The following is a 17788-nucleotide window of genomic DNA, read 5'->3' as shown; positions in this document are numbered from 1 at the left end:
ATGAGACGGACTACCAATGCGCATGCGCAGTCACAAATCCTCTGGTCTGGCCTGTGACGACTTTCCCTAAATCATTTGATAGATTAATAAATGGCCCATATAAGTTAATATTTGATTTCATTTGGCTATTTGTTTACAAAATTACCGGCATTGGTACTTTCTAGGCAGTAAGCAACATATGCTCATATCAGTTATAATGTAAGGGCTATATTATTTATTTATTTATGTATTTATTTAGTTAGTTAGTTAGTTATGTATTTATTTATTGATTGATTTAGTTATGTATTTGTATAGTTAGTTAGTTAGTTAGTTAGTTAGTTAGTTAGTATATATTTATTTCAAGTTAACCAATAGTTTGAAAGTTATTAGATCCATGCATTTAAGTCACTTTTGACCTGTAGGCCAAATGTAATTCCCGTGAATCCAGCTCGCCCTCTAATGACACAGGGACCAGGGTGTGGAGCGCCCTGTCTGGGTGGAACCTGTATTACTCGCTATAATTCGTTACGGAATTAATTACATATTATGCCCATGTAAATTGTAAATCTGTAACTCTGCAGCATTTCGTCTGAACAGAAACAAATGTTGTTGTTACTTGCTACTTAAAATATATTGCTTATTTTCAAAGTAGAGCGCTGCTCATCACAGGGCATTATTTTGTCTCCATCTAGTGGACGTTTTTAACCATTACATTTTCTTTTTCTTTTTTGAAGTTTAAGTTTTTTGAAACTTCTCGACGTTCTCCACATCTCACCACATAAGTGTTTTGTTTTGATTGGTGATTTGTAATCTTTATAATATGATTATATATTGAATTGCAAAGAAAAATGGCACGAAATGCTTTTTAGTAATGAGGAACATTTTTGTTGTGAAATGGTAGTCCAATAGTAATCATTATAAATCAGTTATTGGACGAAGGTGGGACTGAGGAGTGTACAAATGTAAATGTTTAGTGCATGATCCAGGTGGCATAGACCCCAAGGTGCAGGAGCAACAGTTGAGTCCGGAAGAAGGGCGGGCCACGGGGACTCGGCTCGTATAAACATGGCGTTTAATCCAGTTTATTGCGCACAGCGTTTGACTGATTAGTGGAACTTTAAGGAAGTAACTTTACAAGACGTCTCATCTTCATAACAGGTGGAAATAATATGACGTCGAAACACCCAACGACCACCAATTGACGATGTTTTTTTTTCTTCAACCGTTTGGCTGGATTTGATAATTTCTTAGCTGTTAGCTAACAGGCTAACACACTGACGTCTCTGCATTAACTTCTGTCAACTTTTCAGCGCTCTTTACTTCTGGACTGCTTGCTTGATTCGGGGAGCACCGACATCCGATCAACCAAGCTTGATGAAGATTTTACACACAGACATAATGCTCTTTTTAAGCTGAGGACTGGCAAACTTTTCTGAAGCAATCATTTGATGTTTTTCCTCAGTTTACTATCAACATCAAGAGGGCGGAAATAAACAATGTTTTCAGCAAAACCCATAAAGCCAACCTTCAAGTCCTATCTTCCTCCTGTGCAGGTAAGTTTTCGTTAAAGCTTCATTGAAGCAATGTCTTAATAGTCATCACAAATATGTCAGATAATTACTAATAGAAAAGTAAATTTTACATGGCTATTTTTTGCATGTTATTGTAATTGTGCGTATCATGTGCAGATGGTTAAACTGCAATCAATGTTTTATAGGCACATTATTCTCTTATAGTTGCCACGAGTCTCAAGTTTATTCAGCCAGCTTTGTTCATTTACAACTAGGGACAAGTTAAACATCCACTGTACACGCTAGTAAATAAATAGCTGTGTATTAAAAAAAAAGGAGAGCCCTTTCCCATTCTCATGTTTCTGTCCAGACAGAGAAGCCCATTGATCCGCCCATTAAAAAGGTGGAGCCCCAGTTACTTTTGGGTAAGTGTCCAAAACTTGCACACCATCAACTAAAACACTTGTGTGTAACAGGTCTAACAAGCTTTACCAGAGCAATCATAGCCACGATGTCTGAGATTCATGTAACACACACACGCACACACACCCCCACACACCCCCACCCACCCACACACACACACACACACCCACACACACACCCCACACACACACACACACACCCCCCCCCCCCCACACACACACACATCCTCAGAAATGCCCTATTATTTCCCATTTAAATTGTTGATGTAATCGTCCCTTAACACTGATCAAAAGGTTTTCAAATGTACTTTTGGCTCAGGACAGATTTTTTAATGTACTGCACAGTCTGTCATTGGCTATGCTGTGCTCCTTTTGAAGTGAGGGCATAAATGACTCCACCCAAACCTACCCATTTCTCATCACTCAAATGTCTGGGGCAACTTTTACAGCTGTGTTTTTGAGGTCTTGTTAGGAGCAAAGGTCTCTTAACTTGGCTAATGCTAAATCATTAGCAAATCATTCATTTTTTTCCCCCTATTCTAGCAGGTAGGGAACCACCCTAGAATGGTCACAAACCTCAATTATTACCACATGTTTATTATTTCAAATAAAATGGGTAAATGTTTTATAAGGCCTCTATTAAGTTTGGTGTTCACGCTGAGCTGAGTATAGCACCATTTTATTTATTTTTGTAAAATTTGTTTAACTTTATGTATCAATTAAAATAACAAAATAACAATTTGAGCAAAATAGTACATTTTAACAGAAAAGACTTGTTTAACTTTTGTAGCTTCTTTTAAAATGCTTCTGACATTTCTTCAGGAGAATAGGCATATAAAAAAAACTTTTTTTTATTTTTTTAAAGAAATTGTGTATAAAACTGTATATTATGTAGATCCTTATTTTACATTGTGTTCAATATAAATAGCAATATTGACCCAAAGATGCTTGGAAACAAGCCAAATGACAAGCCTGTTGAAGTGCGGAACTAAGAAACCCCAAAATGGTATTTCAGTTCTTTTTAGCAAGCAGCTGTTTTTTTTATTTACTTGTTTTTATTGTTGAAATAGCTATACCCAACAAGCATTATGGTAAGTTTGAATTTTTGAGTACAGAAAAGTAGGAGAAAACAGAAATTTTCTCAGCACTCAAGCCTTGAATGCAGGACAATACAATATTACTCAAATTACACTTACTCAAAGTTGTATGTTGATGAATAAGTTAATGGTGTAGGAACACTAACATGATTGAAAGGTTGTGAAAGTCAATTGTACATATGTTACCTTTAAAATACAGTCCAGCACTATACAAGTCAAATGAGTTTTTGAGAATTTTAAATTTGTTTTGTTTTGTTTCGTTTCCAGGAGAGATTGTAGTGAATGAAGTAAACTTTGTAAGGAAATGCATCAGCAATGAAAATGGTCATGATGATCTTTGGGGGAAGTTGATCTGCACCAACTTTAAGGTCTCATTCATTCCTCAAGAAGTCTCTGGAAAACCGGTATGTTTTCTGTACTACTGTACTTATTAACTTATATATTATACATATTTTTTGAGAAATTTTGTCATGTTTAGTTACAGTAACCAACCTGTTTAGGAGACTTTTTGTGAGACTGTTGCATGTAAGCACAAAGAATAGAACAAGTGTGCATCTGGCACAGAGAAAGGGAAATTGCACTTCCTTGAGCTACATTGTCAGTGAGCCCACATAAGTGAGAAAACGCGTCATTTCCCGCCATGCAGGAGATTGGTGCCAGGACCTAGATTTAGACTCAGTCAAACTACAAAAGAAATGAAGAGAATGATGAAGGCCCTTTTCCAAACCAGTCCCTCCTCCTTCTCCACCACCCCTCACAGTACTCTTGGGTTTGCCTCATCAATGGAAGTTACTTCATCATTCAGGGAATATACAGCCAACAACTGCTGTCAAATATAAACTTGTATAGATGGCTGTGTAATCCCTCAGTCATCGAAGTATGATCCATAATAAAAGAAAAATGAAATTCTGTCAACTGGATAAAACGCTTTTGAGTAAAGACGTTTCGCTGCTCATCCAAGCCACTTCTTCAGTTCTGGTCAGATTGCTGATGGACACTGCCTTATATCTGTCTGAAGGGAGGAGCTAACTACACTGAAACTGACACTCCTGTTGTTTACAGTTTCTGTTTATTTCCTAGATCTATTGAACTACACTAAGTGTGAACTGTGCCTGAGGCATATTTTTGCATAATCATTTTGCATAACCATCGCCATCTCAAAGCCACTAACCACTTCTTTGAAGATAGTGAGGTACAGATCTTGGCCAAAGAAAAGAAATGGTTTGAGAGGGGAGTTAAAGGGGCTATTTTTGTTGGGAAAGACAATCCATCTTTGAACAGAAAGACATCATTTATCTCCTATTTATAACTCCATCGTCTAAGCCTAAACAAGGAAAAGAATTGGGCGAGCCTGTATGCTAACAAATGTGAGAGCACCCATTAGGGGCCTGATTGCTCGGATGCTTGGATAAGCAGCAAACGTCTTTACTCAAAAAAATATTTTGTCCCGTTGACAGAAATTAATTTTTCTTTTGCTATAAACTTTTATTTTGAATCATCAATTTCCACATCAAAAAGTGCAAGAGGAGGTCAACAGGCATATTCAAATTTTGAAGTGAATGTAGCATGTTACTCTTGGTAATCTTGCTTGAAAGATTTTTCTTTTTTTATGGTGTATCTCAAATAGTCATCAGAATCTTTGTTCTGCTTTTCTTTGCAATCACAGAGTACACATCTGTCCCATCTCTTGCTCGGAGAGCATGACATCCCACTGACTTGTTTGGATCAAGTTGTAACAGGTACATTTTAGATTATACATAATGGCTGGGGCTGTATTCTTTCTTATGGACTCTCTAATTGTCTTCTGCAGAATGTATTATTTATTTATTAATTATACATAAAGTGACCGCCTATATATTTTTTTTACCAGTAGATGGCATATGTAAAATCTGTCTCCCCCCTCCCCTTGCCCGGCCTTTGTTCAGGTTCACCTGTGCTCTTTTTATCTGTCAGGCCAAATCTAGCACTATCAGACTGCAGTTATATAGATAGGGGTGTTATGTGAGAATATAACAGGGCCGGGTCAGCCAATCTAATTACAAACTGACACTTTAACTTTTCGGGTGGGGGGGGGTCTGCCACCTACTCATCTCCATGGAGATGTTTTTGTGTGTTTAATGCCATAATGTGGAACATTCCAGGCAGTGCAATAACATCTACTTGTTGCGCAGTTCAGCTTTAATGCCATAAATACTGTGTAGATTGCACTCAAAAGCTCTAGGCAGAAGCAGTTGACAGGGTCATGTGACTTTTAAGGCTGCAGGTACCATTAAAATCTAATGTTGCTGTGTTTAAACTCTTGCTTTATTTCAGTAAATGACACAAGGGGGAAAAAGAAAGTGTTGGGTTCAAACCAAAAGCTGAAGTTTAATCCCACTGAGCTCATCTTGTACTGCAAAGATTTGAGGATTATCAGGTTTTGCTTTGATGAAGCTGGTCCAGAAAGTGCCAAAAAGGTGAGTGGAAGCGTGCATATATATATATTTATTTATTGTTTATTATTATTTGATACATTAAGATTTTTGTCTTTACACTCAAAACCCAAACTTGAGAGACACTGTTGTAGTTTTCATTTGACTGAATACATTTTCAGCCACAGCAAGACAGTACATTCACTGACCAATGCTAAACTGCCTTTATTTCTCATGTATTTTAATTTTTTTTATTTCATTGGAACATTGCATATAATTGCAAACGGCCTGAAATGTTTCCCATTAAAACATATAGAAACAAGACCGCTCAAAATAAACTACCAGAGGAAATTGCAGAGTAGGGAGCAGTCTTTTCTTCAGACACACAGTGGCCCACAGTTTCCCTGTGCCATGTCCTGGTAGTCACAGCTTCACTGAAAGGGCACTCTTGTATTTTGTATTTCTTTAGTTGAGTCACTCAAATGCATAGCCAGCCAGGGATAAACGCCGATCTGTTGCCTGTCAAACATTGTAGCCACTTTTTATTTGAATGCTTGGTTTAACACAAACTTACAAAGTCATTGGGTCACCTCTCCTAATAAATTCCATGTGCCCCCCCCAACAATAAGAATTCACACAATTCAAAAGAACCTTGAAATGATTCTTCTACCAGTGTTTTTTGTTGTTGTTGTTGTTGTCGTCATTCTCACTTCCTGCAGTAATTCGAGAGTCACGTTATGTTGCTGTGACATGTCGATTGTCGACTGTTCTAATGGAGTCAGGCTGCAGATGGCGCTGACATCTTTCCTCTCTCACAAGAAAGACCCTGCCAAAGACTGTAAATCAGCCAGTAAGACATGTCACAGCAACAAGCAAATGACTTGTCGAAACAGATCAATGTATCACATCAAACACTGGTCTGACAGAAGAATCTAAACATTTGAAGTTAAAAGGAAGACCAATTTAATTTCTTTAGAATATCAAATGAATCCTGTTGTTTTGCCATCATTTCAATAGGATGTTACAAAACATTGGATACTGGATACATTGGATCTAATGCAGTACATTAATAATGTTTATTTTCACAATCCAGTTTGTTTCACTTATCAGTCATTGTCTGGTTCTTGCCAATTTGCAAACCATACAAAAAAGTTTAGAAAAACGTAAACTTTGATTACTCTTTTACCAGGTTTGCCTTGCCATTGCCCACTATTCACATCCAGCCGATATCCACCTTTTATTTGGCTTTGAATATCAAGGGCGGCGATATCATGAAGAAAAAGGTTTGATTGAAATGTTGTATTTGGTAGTTCTTTTGTTTTGTTTTTTACAAAGATAATAAAATATCACCTGTAATAACAATATGGCAGAAACTGAAATCAATGGGTCAATTCCAAGAGTGGGTCAACAGACTGTTGTGTTTGACCGTCCTTCTGATTGGGATCGAGAGATTAAAAGAACAGGAGCTACAGAGTGGAGAGTGTGCGCCATCAATGAATGTTACAGCATCTCTCAAAGGTTTGTCTGAAAAAAAAGTAAATGGTCATAATAATTTACCTTTTTAGCACTAGAAACAGGCCTGACAAGAGTAATACACTTGGAATTATTATAAACCATTAATGTTTTGTTAAATTTATTGATTGAATTTTTGATATTTTTCCATGTAGTCTACCTGAGTACATTGTGGTACCAGCATCTCTGGCTGATCAGGATCTAAGACAGTTGGCGGTCTATTTCTCTGACAGCCGCATTCCTGTAAGTACCAGTGTGTTGCATTTAACATATTCATAATATGTTCTTCCAGTAATTCTTTATCTTCACTGCTGAAGAGGAGGGGGGGGGGGGGGGCACATTAAAAACATTAACATGTTTTTATTGTATTTTTAGCTCTGGTGTTGGAATCACCCTAATGGTAGCGCTCTTGTCCGCATGTCCAACATTGCGGATCCAATACAACAGAAAAAAATTGAACGGTCAGTGAAATTTAGTAACAAGCCTCCTTTTGAGTGATTATGTGATTGAGTCAACATGGCCTGTTTTGTCCTGCAGGATTTTAAATGCCATCACAAAAAGCCACCCCCATCACAGTGAGGTTATAAGAGTAGACCTGGACAAGGGCCTGCCAAACATCCAAGACATTCAGAGTGCCTTTTCTAAAATTAGACAGATCTGTGTTATTGGTGAGATTAATACTCATTTTAAATGTTAATGCAATTATTTGACAAATTTTCTACAATGTATACTTGTCTGCCTGCAGATCCTTTTGAAGAGTCAGAAGAGAGATGGTTTTCATGTATTGAGAACTCACGATGGCTTGAGTACGTGAGGGCCTTTCTAAAGCAATCTGCTGAGATAGTGTACCTCATGGAAGGAAAGAGTTTTTCTGTTCTCATTTCAGGTACATTTTACCTTTTGTTATCACAACATGGTTTTATTTTTAATCTTTAATAATTAATATAATTGTTTTGTTAACGATCATGATTCCACCTCTTTAAAATTGTTGTAATTTTTTACAGAGGAAGAAGATCGAGACTTGAACTGCGTTGTTTCTTCTCTGGTGCAGCTCATGCTGGACCCTCAATATCGCACCATCTCAGGCTTTCAAAGCTTGGTGCAGAAAGAATGGGTGATGGCAGGCCATCGCTTCTTGGATCGATGCAACCACTTAAAAAAGAATGACAAGGAAGAGGTATATCTGTGCAATAACTAGCTTTTCAGTCTTGTGTTAAATGTGTAATCTAATGTTTTGTTTTCTGTGTTGTCTTTTTCTAGTGTCCGTTGTTCTTGCTTTTCTTGGACTGTGTATGGCAAATGATTAACCAGTATCCAGCTGCATTTGAATTTACGGAGACCTACTTGACTGTGTTAACCGACAGCATGTGGATTCCACTCTTTAGTACCTTTCTATTCAACTCATGTCTTCAGCGTACAAGACATTTATTGGTAACTACAATAGTTTAGTGAATTTAATGTTAGGTGTTCAACTGTAATTATATCACTTTTTTTTTTTTTTTTTTACAGGATTTTGCCAAAACAAAGGCTATTCCTCCAGGGGAAGAACAAAGTGTTTATTTCCCACCAGTTTGGGAATGGTCACAACAGTTCACTGCCAAAGAACAAACTCTTTTTAACAACCCTATGTATGTAGGAAAACGCGCCGTGTGTGTTCACAACGGGGAAGTCAAAACTTTCAGACGCACAAAGGTTTGTAATGCAAAATGTTTTTGTATTGTATATTTTTAGAAAGTAAAGCCAACTTCTTTTTTACACTATTTTTGACCACTGTTGTGGAGGCTGTAGGCTTAATTTATTTCTGCGGAAAGGTTACAGAGTATTATTTACTCAAGACAATGTAATCTCTCTCTTTGTTCCAGAAAGTGTACAGTGCCTCCGTAAAAGGAATCCTAATGTCTGTGGCAAATGGACTCAAAGATGGAGAGGGAACATTTGGTCGCCGTGCATCTTTTATGTCTGAGCTGAAGCCGGAGTTCTCACCAGTGAAAGATGTGGTCGAAAGCCCATCAGAGCTTTATTTCAGAGACTGGTTTTCTCGAACTGTTGACCTGCAGGGGCTGTTACTTCCCATGATTTTGCCCTCACATATAGCTCTCTGGAAGCTCTTTTTTTTACGGTGGGTTCCTGAAGCCTGCATTCCAAAAGGGGGTTCCATAACAACATACCACAAGCTCTGCCAATTGGTTGATGAAATTGAAATGCTGCAGTGTAAGCTTAGGCAGTACAAAGGGCCAAGTCCTGGTGTCACTCCAGAGCCGAGCCTCAGTAAGCCACATTCAGAGCAGAGACGTATGTATTTTAATGCTGGCTCCTCAGATGAGCCCCACTCACTTCCTGACTTTCTTACCTCATCATTTCCCTTTACCCCAGTGGGGAACTTGTGCCGTCGTAGCACCCTTGGGACTCCCATAAGCAAGTTTCTGAATGGTGCAAAGATATGGCTTTCCACAGAAACTCTTAATGATACAGTCTGATTATCCAGTTTGCATGACCTGTTAGCTCAGTCATGTGTCAATCGGTATGTAACGATTCATAATTTTATTGACAAAAAATGTGTTATAACTAGTAGTGAATTAATGCAATTTAAAAAGAAAATTTGATCCATATTCAACACCATTACCATTGCATTTACATTCTGCTTCTGAAAGTTGTTGATAGGCACATAGTGGCACAACACTGTGGTTAATTTAGGTTAAACAAAGTAAAATAAATCACTCAAACTAACTTCAGAACGAGTAATATGTAAATATAAAATTTGGTGGCACAGTGTACTGTAAAATAAGCCTTGGATTGATTGCAGTGGGATGTTTGATGTATCTTTAAATTAAATGCTTGCAAACATGTATAATTTTAGGTTTATAATATACATAGGAAGTGCTACCTTTAAGAATTGCCTGTGGTTGACATTTCCTCTTTTCTTCTGAGCTGGTTTACAAAAAGCATTTGGGACCAAAAAACTCTGCAGCATATATTTACATCATATTGCCAGCAGCATTATTTTTTGGGGAATTTAGGTTTTAAGATAAACAATTTAATTAGGGAAACACAGGTGATACACTGTATTATTGTGGGGTTTATAGTTATTCCAGGAGTAGTCTATTAGGAAATATAATTAAGTTTATTTTTCTCTAAATTAACTTTAACTTCATCTTTTAGTGCAACAAGTGAAACTAAATATGACTGTACTGAAATAAGAAAAGATGAATTTATATTTTTATAGCTTCAAATTATGTTTTGTTAGACACTGCTATGCAAACATAATGTGTGTGTGTGTGTGTGTGTGTATATACATATATAAGGAAATAGTTGTTAATAAAATTCTGTGCATTCTTGTTTGTTGAAAAATGTTACAACACCAGCTCTTTCAATGCTTTCTATTGCACATTCTGATTTATTAATTTGATTATTGTTAAATATTAATTGTGGAAAGTCCATTTTCAATGAGTGTGTTTGAAATCTATGAATCTTGTGAATGGTACTAATCTAATGGTTGATTTACCCTTTTCCTCAAGCAATACGCTATTTATTAGATGCTTTCTCATCATTAACAGTGTCTTTTGGAATTATTCTAATCTAGACCGATTTTTATTATAATTTGTATTTATTAAGGGTTGGGTGGTGTTGCAGTATACTGTACAGTTCAAATGTGCAGTGGGAAGAGTGGCTTTTTAAGGCTTTACAGTTTTCTAACTAAAGAATGTAATGTCAGATCATTTACGTTTTGCACTGAATCAGATTTTGATGAAACAGGTAACCAATACATTATTTTTCCAAATGGAACATTCGTTGTGCTGTGGTGTTTTGTTTTGTAGAGATTAATTGATTTTCTTCATTTTATCCCAATAGAACTAACGTGGAAGTTGCATCACATCACCAATGACTTACTTCAACAGATGGGCATAATGTATATCTATGGGTTTCTTACTGCTAACATATTCGATTATTGTAGAAAGTAAATCAAAGAGGAGCCATTAAATTGATTTGTAGTAACCAGCATTTGTGAATGTAAAAACAGGAAATTGAATTAACGTGATGACGTCATTGAAGAGCGCCTCTGTTGGCCTCCAAAATGGGTTCGACTCCTTAGCCTTGATTTATTAATTTGTTCTTCAGCATATCGGCGTTTTTTCACTGGAACCCCATCCGCAATGACATTTAGAGGTATGTGTCCAAAGCAAACTAATGTAATGATATCACGGATATATAGCGTGTTGTAATTGTATTATGCCGAAAAAGAGCTGCAGCTCTGCTAGCTAACGTGGCTAACTAGCAATAAGCTAAAATATCTGAGCTCTGATAACCGTCATGAAATGCAATGTAATGTTGTAATGGTAACGTTATTCTTATTAAACCAATGATGTGTCCTCTTACATCTAAACATGTTGGCTATTAGGTTTGATATCGTTATGTGTCGCAAATATATGAGCATATTATAAAAGACTTGTTAGATGAAATGAAGATTTTATTTTTTAAGTTGTTGTTAAAGTGAATTACACTCAAAATCATCTAGTTAAAATACCTACGATTCCGTAAATCTTGCCTAGTTTTACCTAGTTTGACAAATTTGGTAAGGTTTATAATAATATTCCCTGTTTTCATTATGGACAGCAGAAAAAGTAGAGATTAAATTACTGTCACTGAGTAACAATCCTGTAAACAAGGATCAAAGCTCGCCTAATGTGCACAATGGTTTATTATTTAAGGAAACAACTCGTTTATTGTAATAAACAAATATTGAACAAATACTTGAATTGAAAATATGTTCTTTGCACATACATTTCACCTGGCTCACAGGCACTTAAAATCCTTAAATATGTGTTATTGGAACCTCATTGTGCAAATGACATGAAAATCAAAAATATATTTTTGAACGAGTGTCCTCCAAATTTGTTTGAAGTGAAGCCAATGATATTATTCTATATATTAGTTCAAGATCAATCCATGGGTGTGAAATCTTGCCCCGGCATTTGTGGACTAGCTGATTTCAAGTATTCATGAATACATTTTAAAAAATTGCTATCTAAGACTTTTTTATTTTGTGTTTAGGTGTTTTGCCACCCGACGACCAGGAGATATTGCAGCTGGTTTCAGTGCAAGCTTACTGGCTTGCAAGTGTCTTCTCCTTTGCGGTGCAATAACTTAATACTCTTTTTTGGAGAATTGCAATGAAACCAGCTCAGGAGCGTAACCAGGAGTGCCTCCCTCCAAAGAAGAGGGACCTGCCAGTCACTGACAGTGGGGCAGGGGCAACTTTTGGTGGAGGAGGTAGGAATGCTGTTGGAGAGGAGGAAGTTGTTTCCCTTCAGAATTCTGCAGCAAAGAGTGATGCTCAGGGAGGAGCTAAAACTGGAGAGTGGTTGCGGGCTCAGCCAGCTGAACATTATAGCGTGGAAAGTTCTGATAGTATACCAGCAGTGCCCGTTGACCAGTACAGTATGCTCTACAAATTAGCGCTTCCATCTGTTACATATACACCGTCCACTCTTCATCCAGTGTTAAGTCACATTTCTCCAGCCTATACTGTACACTCGCCACTCCTACAGCATCCTGGCCTCCCCTACCCCCATCCTCTTGGCTATGCTCAAATTCCTCATTCCTCTCTTCAGTTTGTTACCTCACCATATGCCGTACCGTATGCTATACCTCCTGGTTTTGTTCCAGGCTCATTAATGTCTCCCACAGGCTCTATTTCTCAACCCCACGCTGTGTCTCACTTGGTACCATATCCGCCAGTTGTGCAGGAAGGTGTTGTTTCCCCGCCTCCTCAGCCCCAAGTAGCTGCTCATTCGTTTGCTAAAGTTCCAGTGTCTGGTGTTCCTTTTATGCTGCCTTCAGAGCAAGGTCCTCAGCAGCATCTAGGCTCTGGTCTACCTGGAGCAGAGTTGGGCTCTCGGGGAGTGCCAGTGTTTTACCATCCACATGGTGTGAGGGCCTCTGCTGCCTCTGGTATTCATCAGGCAAGTGAGAGAGAAATGAATGGAAGAGACAAATGCCATGGATCTAGGGAGATTCTCACAGATGTTACCCACCCTGTGAAAAATGTACATCTGCCACAGTCAACCAGCTTCTCAACACAAGAAGAAACCCAGACATGTCGGCCAGAAGACAGAAGTTCACCATGTCAGCGGAGCACCCCAGACAGTGACTTGGAGGTTAGAATGTAATTATTGATTGTTTAAGATTGACTATATTGCAGTTAAAAACTGGACCACATTTTAGAAAATGTTTTGCTTCAAAATTTGTAAAATATTTTTTGTAGAATTTGTGAATAGTCAGATACATTTGTTTTGATCTTTCAGGTGCAGCAAGTGGTTGGTCGTTTGGTGTCTAATGTTGGTCGAAAGGAGGTCTCCTTTGCTCCTTTGAACCTCTCTCAGAGCACACAAAGAAGTAAAGATGTCCATGGAGAGAGCACAGGAAGTATCTCTGGTCGTAATGTACATCCAACTCAGTCTGTGAAGGACTCTCGAATGAACAGCATCCAACAGCAGCCAGCATCATCAGGGCATGCAGTTGTGATAGCCAACGGTCAACCAGTCCTCATTCCCCTTGAGTACACTGCTCAGCATCAGTCACCCACAGTTCAGCATAACTACCCAGGATTAGTGAATGAGTTGCCTAACCGCAGCTTTAAAGCCTCAGATTCTTCTGCCAAAGTGTGCCTACCTGAAAGATCTTCAGGGGAATCTAACATAGCCCACAAGCCCTCTGTCCAACCCATTACTGACTTGACTCAGAGCGTAGCTCCCACCACATCATCCACCCCATCACATTTTATGAAGGGAGCTATTATCCAACTAGCTACTGGAGAACTCAAACGAGTAGAAGACCTGCAGACACAGGACTTTGTGCGAAGTGCAGAGCTAAGCGGCGGTCTAAAGATTGATTCTAGCATGGTGGTGAACATACATGCAAGCCAACAGAGATCGGGTCTAGTTTCGCTTCACTTCACAGTTGGAGAACAGCAAAGCAAAGTGACCATTGATGTTCCACCTGAGCACCCTTTCTTTGTTTTTGGACAAGGTTGGTCCTCCTGCAGCCCTGAACGCACAGCTCAGCTCTATGGTTTACCCTGCCATCCTCTTCAAGTAGGAGATGTTTGTGTGTCCATCACTCTGCAGCAGCAGCAACAGAAACTGCCACAAATGTATCCTCAACAACAGGCATTCTCCAGTACACCAAGCAAAAGTCAACCTACACCTGGATCTGCACATCAGATCATGGGGCCTCCTGTCTCTCAGCAACCTCGGCCTCCATCTCATTTTAGGTTGGACCGCATGCACAGAGAGAGGCAACGAGAGGGAGAAAAAGATGGGCTTGAAAAGGAGGATGCTGTGCAGTTTGTTGGGCACATTGAACCATCAGTTAGATCAAGCAGAGTTTCTGCAGAGCATCCAAGGAGCCACAGCAGCTTTCACTTGCACACAGAGGGGTCATCAGCAGGACAAGGAGTTGCCAATCTGAGACGCTGGTCCTCTCCCAGTCTCCAAAGATACAACGTGAAGGGAGATGATGGTCTGCGATCTCCAGTGAACTCTGCACGGCCCTCTTTCATCCCTCAGGAGGTTAAACTGTCCATTGAGGGGCGCTCTAATGCAGGGAAGTAGCATCAGCTTGGTAGTGTCTTTGGATGAAACTACCACAAAGATGTGAGTGTGACATGGAGCAAAAGGAAAATGGAGAGCAAATGTAGCCTCAGAATGTTTATGTTTTGCACGACTATAAAACAAAATGTTCAATGTGTCTCCTGCTAGGGACCTGTGGTTTACCATCCTGCTAAGGTTTCATAATAAGTTGGTAATAGTAATATAGTAGTATGTAGCATAGTGCTTAGACGTGGCATTAATCTTTCTTCCTCTCCATTGACACCATTGCTTTACATATGACATATTATTATATTATTACATTGCAGTAACCTCCTAATAATAGTTGAGGCAAATCACTTTTTGGAAGAACATATTGACTGATTGGTGATGTTAATTCATTTTAATTTAATACAGATCATCACGCCAATCTTAGTGATTTTTATGTCGAGAAGCCAAAAGTAGAGTTGCAGAGAACTGCAGCAGCATTGCAGATAATGAGTCATTGTATGTTGCATTTCTGACATCAGCAGAAATATTGTATACTAGCTTTTTATCCATTTTAAATTGTAATATCATGTACTTGTCCTGTAATCACTATGATGATTAATTAGTCCCAATTGAGTTTGGCCACACCCTACTCAATTATTCTCCGTTAAATAACAGACTACTTCACTTAATCACAAAACCAAAACATTCACTGGAATGTTGATTGTGACTTAAGGTTGAGACTTGTGGTTCATAAGTGAATGTGAGAATTCAGAAAACAGTAGCTTGTCTTTTCCAAATGATATATGTGGCAGTGTAAAATTGTGAAATTTTCTGAAACGGCCTCTCCTCAATTTCAGGAGGGCAAAGAAATGCCAGGGAGGAACACTATGGAGGTTGTTTGTTGTATGTGCTCTGTTCACTTGTTTAGGCAATGTCAGTAGTGTTTTTTTTTTAGTTGCAACTAGTTTGCATACTTCCTCCTGGGACCATCCAAATTTGGAGGTTGGGTCTAGGTTTCCAAGTTCAGAATATCCATGATAATGTTTTTCGCCCCCATGATGTGTTAGTTGTTGAATCATCTATTATATAACTGTGGTCCCATGCTTCTCTCACATGTGGTTTATGGTGGATCTAATGATTGTCTTGTGTTGCACATTGATAATGTTGCTCATTTATTTCACACTGACCTTGGAGGATAAATCACTCTTGGGGTGTTTTTTTATTTAAATGAAGGGAATATGTGGTGAGAAAAAAAAATACTTTTAAAACTCTTTTTAAAAGCTGTTTACAATTAGCAAAGCAGAGTGCTGCAATTTTTCTGCTTGACACAGTCATGTCACAAAAATCCAAAAGTATAAAATAAGTGCAATTAGATCATGCAAATCATTCAGTGAAGCAGAGTGCATTCCACATGAAAACATTCCCATTTCACTCACTTTTATAACATTTCTGTTTAGGTACATTACATGTACTGTAGCTCCATGGGTTGAGGTCCAGATTTACTGTGCTCGTGTCTTGTGTTAATGACTACCAGTCCTGGCTCAGGTCACACTCACTGCTACACAATAAAATGTGTAATATAGGCCATCTCTAGCTCCCTCTTGTGTATACTGAGGGAAATCCCATTTTTCATAATTTACCAAAAACTGCCCATTTACATAATATAATTCATCTCTTTCAGGAAAATACACTTGGAGGTTTGCCATAAGTAATGCTCTGAGCAATGCACATATGAAAACATTTCACAATATCTGCTTTTTCTATGCAGTAAACGCCGTATAGTTATTTAAAATAACTGAACACCTTTCTGAGGCAGGAAGAACCGCTATATGCAGTCTTAATACTGTCTGGTCATAGGACACTTTTTATGGATAATGTTTTCACTCTGTGTTTACTGGTAAAGCAGTAAACCATTGGAACCAAATGTCAAGATGTCACTCAGTGTATACTCATTTGGCTTTGAGCCACTTCAGTTTTGTCAATATGCATCCTAGGAGTGGAAATGGTGCAAGCAGTGCCACCTGTGGCTTTACCTCTTGACATGTCTTAAACAAATACATTTTGGTAAGACAAGCCTTTCCATTTGCCCTCCGCTCAGAGCCAAGCCACCAAGATCTTAATCGCTATTAAGTGGGTTCTGTTTAAACACTGACAGTATGTTACTGTAATTAATTGCACTAATGGCCCCTTTTTCAGTGTTGGTAAATTGAAGAGTCTCAAAATGTAAAGCACACAGTCAAAGAAATCGTGTGTGTTTGTGTGTGTGTGTGTGTGTGTGTGTGCGCGCGCGCGCGCGTGTGTGTGTAGATTTATACTTTTGTATAGTTAAACTTTTGCTTTGCCAATGCTGTTGATAATGCCTTAAATTTCTGCTATGTACAATGTGTGAAGGTGAAATAGTGTTCTCTTTTTCAGAATACCCAGATTGTAACCTTAACTGTTTTTCTTTGCATCAACTGAAGCCAGTGCCCAAATGCCGAGGTTTTACACATTATGCAGTTTGTCATTCCTGTACCTACAATATTTTCTTATATGTTTTGAAACAATTGGGGTTTAGGTGGAGAGTTTGTCCTCTGGTGGTAATGTAATTGTGATGTTACTGTGGGAAAAATCTGGTATCCTTTTGTCATATTTAGCCACAATGGTAACTTTAATCTTGATCATATTTATCTAAATTAGACAAATGGCAACAGCCATTACAGACAATTACAGATTTAATAATCTCAGTAATTTCAGATTTTACATTGTTTTGGCACAAGGTGACTTGAGTTATGTGACTATCAAAAGAACAATAAAAATCCCTAGAATATATGCAAAGAAGTACATGTAACATTCAGTCCTCAAGAATAATCCAGGTTGTATGAACTTTGTATAGTGCTTTTATTGTACTGTTGTACCAATATGTATTGATCTTTATGAGAAGCCTTAGAGTTATTGACCCAAAGTGCTCCCTTAGCAAATCCCACACCTTTTTAACAAAGCATTAATATCTATTTTGTTGCTTTTTATTTGTACCCTTTGAATAATAGATTTGTACTGTATATTTGTACCTCTGTGAACTGTTAAGGGTGGTTTGTTTTGCTGTTTTAATTCTATGTACTTTAAGGACACAAAGATATTGTATTTTTATTGTTACAGCTAACTTGGAGACATCACATCTATCATGTTTGTTAAGTAAACGCAACATAATATATATATAAATATATATACAAATATATACAAATATAAACTACTACACATCACTGAAGTTGTTGTCATTTAATTTATTTCTTTGAATTC

At 38.0% G+C, this 17788-nt stretch overlaps 2 protein-coding genes across 3 annotated transcripts; both read left to right on the top strand.

The window, feature by feature from the left end:
* Window positions 1-918: 918 nt before the first annotated feature.
* Window positions 919-10507, top strand: mtmr10 (myotubularin related protein 10). Its single transcript, XM_033984294.2, has 15 exons — window positions 919-1532; window positions 1861-1915; window positions 3277-3413; window positions 4676-4748; window positions 5323-5465; window positions 6610-6703; window positions 6791-6938; window positions 7088-7175; window positions 7308-7393; window positions 7470-7600; window positions 7678-7818; window positions 7937-8109; window positions 8193-8363; window positions 8442-8624; window positions 8795-10507. Exons 1-15 carry the CDS (start codon window positions 1476-1478, stop codon window positions 9407-9409), a joined length of 2295 nt encoding a protein of 764 aa, XP_033840185.1. The 5' UTR covers window positions 919-1475; the 3' UTR covers window positions 9410-10507.
* A 429-nt stretch (window positions 10508-10936) lies between these two features.
* On the top strand, window positions 10937-17749 carry atxn1l (ataxin 1-like). 2 transcript variants are annotated; one of them, XM_033984305.2, is made up of 4 exons: window positions 10937-11096; window positions 11982-13087; window positions 13235-16772; window positions 16817-17749. In XM_033984305.2, the coding sequence occupies exons 2-3, from the start codon at window positions 12101-12103 to the stop codon at window positions 14540-14542; spliced, it is 2295 nt and encodes a 764-aa protein (XP_033840196.1). In that variant the 5' UTR covers window positions 10937-11096; window positions 11982-12100; the 3' UTR covers window positions 14543-16772; window positions 16817-17749. The 2 variants fall into 2 exon arrangements, with proteins under 2 accessions (XP_033840196.1, XP_055087233.1); XM_055231258.1 differs by having other exon boundaries at window positions 13235-16776.
* Window positions 17750-17788: the final 39 nt, after the last annotated feature.

This window comes from Periophthalmus magnuspinnatus, chromosome 3 (genome assembly GCF_009829125.3).
Source record: "Periophthalmus magnuspinnatus isolate fPerMag1 chromosome 3, fPerMag1.2.pri, whole genome shotgun sequence".
Lineage (NCBI taxonomy): Eukaryota > Metazoa > Chordata > Actinopteri > Gobiiformes > Gobiidae > Periophthalmus > Periophthalmus magnuspinnatus.
Note: the sequence above shows the minus strand (reverse complement) of the source record. Positions and strands in the feature narration are given on the sequence as shown.